General features: G+C 45.7%; 1 protein-coding gene across 1 annotated transcript in view; it reads left to right on the forward strand.

The window, feature by feature from the left end:
- SZRD1 (SUZ RNA binding domain containing 1) overlaps positions 1 to 1,389 on the forward strand; it is a 5,449-nt gene extending 4,060 nt beyond the window's left edge. The window contains exons 3-4 of the mRNA XM_018574047.1: positions 90 to 341; positions 1,178 to 1,389. Coding sequence (XP_018429549.1) covers positions 90 to 341; positions 1,178 to 1,280 — 355 coding nt within the window. The 3' untranslated portion in view covers positions 1,281 to 1,389. The remainder of the gene's footprint in view (positions 1 to 89; positions 342 to 1,177) is intronic.
- The last annotated feature ends 6 nt before the right edge of the window (positions 1,390 to 1,395 follow it).

Below are 1,395 nucleotides of genomic sequence, written 5' to 3' on the forward strand. Positions count from 1 at the left end.
GTATTGTGTGGGAGGATCGCGTGGAGGGGGGTATTGTGTGGGCGGCACGGTTGGTGGCTAAGTACGGAATTGTATTTTTCCCTGTTTAGTAAATCGAGGTCTCCCCCAAAAATCCCCGTGGTGATCCAGGACGACTCTCTGCCGGCCGGTCCTCCTCCTCAGATCAGGATCCTTAAAAGGCCGACAAGCAACGGCCTGGCCAACAACTCCAACTGCAGCAGCCGGCCCACGGTGCCTGTTAAGTCGCTTGCACAGCGGGAGGCGGAGTACGCGGAGGCCAGGAAGCGAATCCTGGGGAGCGCCAGCCCGGAGGAGGAAGCGGAGAAGCCAGTTGTGGACAGGTGACCCCCATGTGTTTTATAATGAACAAACGCCAAACACCCTGTGCTGGCAGCACGTAGGAGAGTCAGACTGCTGCTCACACATCGGGGAGGCCCCTCCGCTCGAATCCCCTGCGCTGCTCAGGAAGTGATGCAGATCAGGGAATCTTCAGGGGTCGTGTTGGACCGCTGCTTGTGTGAGACCAGCAATCCGACTTCTATGTCCTGCCAGCACTGAGTATTGTAACCATTGTGTGAAGAGAAGCTTATTTATTAATGTAAATACAGATGGACTGAATGTTTATAAACAATGTTACTTTGTATCTCTCTATCTCCCTCTGATCAATGTATATAAACAATGTTACTTTGTATCTCTCTATCTCCCTCTGATCAATGTTTATATACAATGTTACTTTGTATCTCTCTATCTCCTTCTGATCAATGTTTATATACAATGTTACTTTGTATCTCTCTATCTCCCTCTGATCAATGTTTATAAACAATGTTACTTTGTATCTCTCTATCTCCCTCTGATCAATGTTTATAAACAATGTTACTTTGTATCTCTCTATCTCCCTCTGATCAATGTTTATAAACAATGTTACTTTGTATCTCTATCCCCCTCTGATCAATGTTTATAAACAATGTTACTTTGTATCTCTCTATCTCCCTCTGATCAATGTTTATAAACAATGTTACTTTGTATCTCTCTATCTCCCTCTGATCAATGTTTAGAAACAATGTTACTTTGCATCTTTCAGTGACATATTGTTGGGAATTTCTGGATGTTCACCTGTTTTACTCATTCACATGATACATTGATAACCGCTCTCAATTCTTCTTTTGTCTCTTTCTAGACCAGCGAGAATCAATCAGCTGGAGGAGAACAGACAGCCTAACAATGTGATCCGGCAGCCGCTGGGTCCGGATGGATCACAGGGTTTCAAACAGCGCAGATAGATGTGATGGAGGACTATGCTATAGTAAGCTGCACTGGCCTGTCACACCAATGGACTCAAGCGGAGGGAATCGCCTCATCTACTTGCACTTTGATGCCCTTTTGCTCCGCCCACTG

Source organism: Nanorana parkeri, unplaced genomic scaffold, assembly GCF_000935625.1.
Source record: "Nanorana parkeri isolate BGI_ZX_2015 unplaced genomic scaffold, ASM93562v1 scaffold2694, whole genome shotgun sequence".
Classification (NCBI taxonomy): Eukaryota; Metazoa; Chordata; class Amphibia; order Anura; family Dicroglossidae; genus Nanorana; species Nanorana parkeri.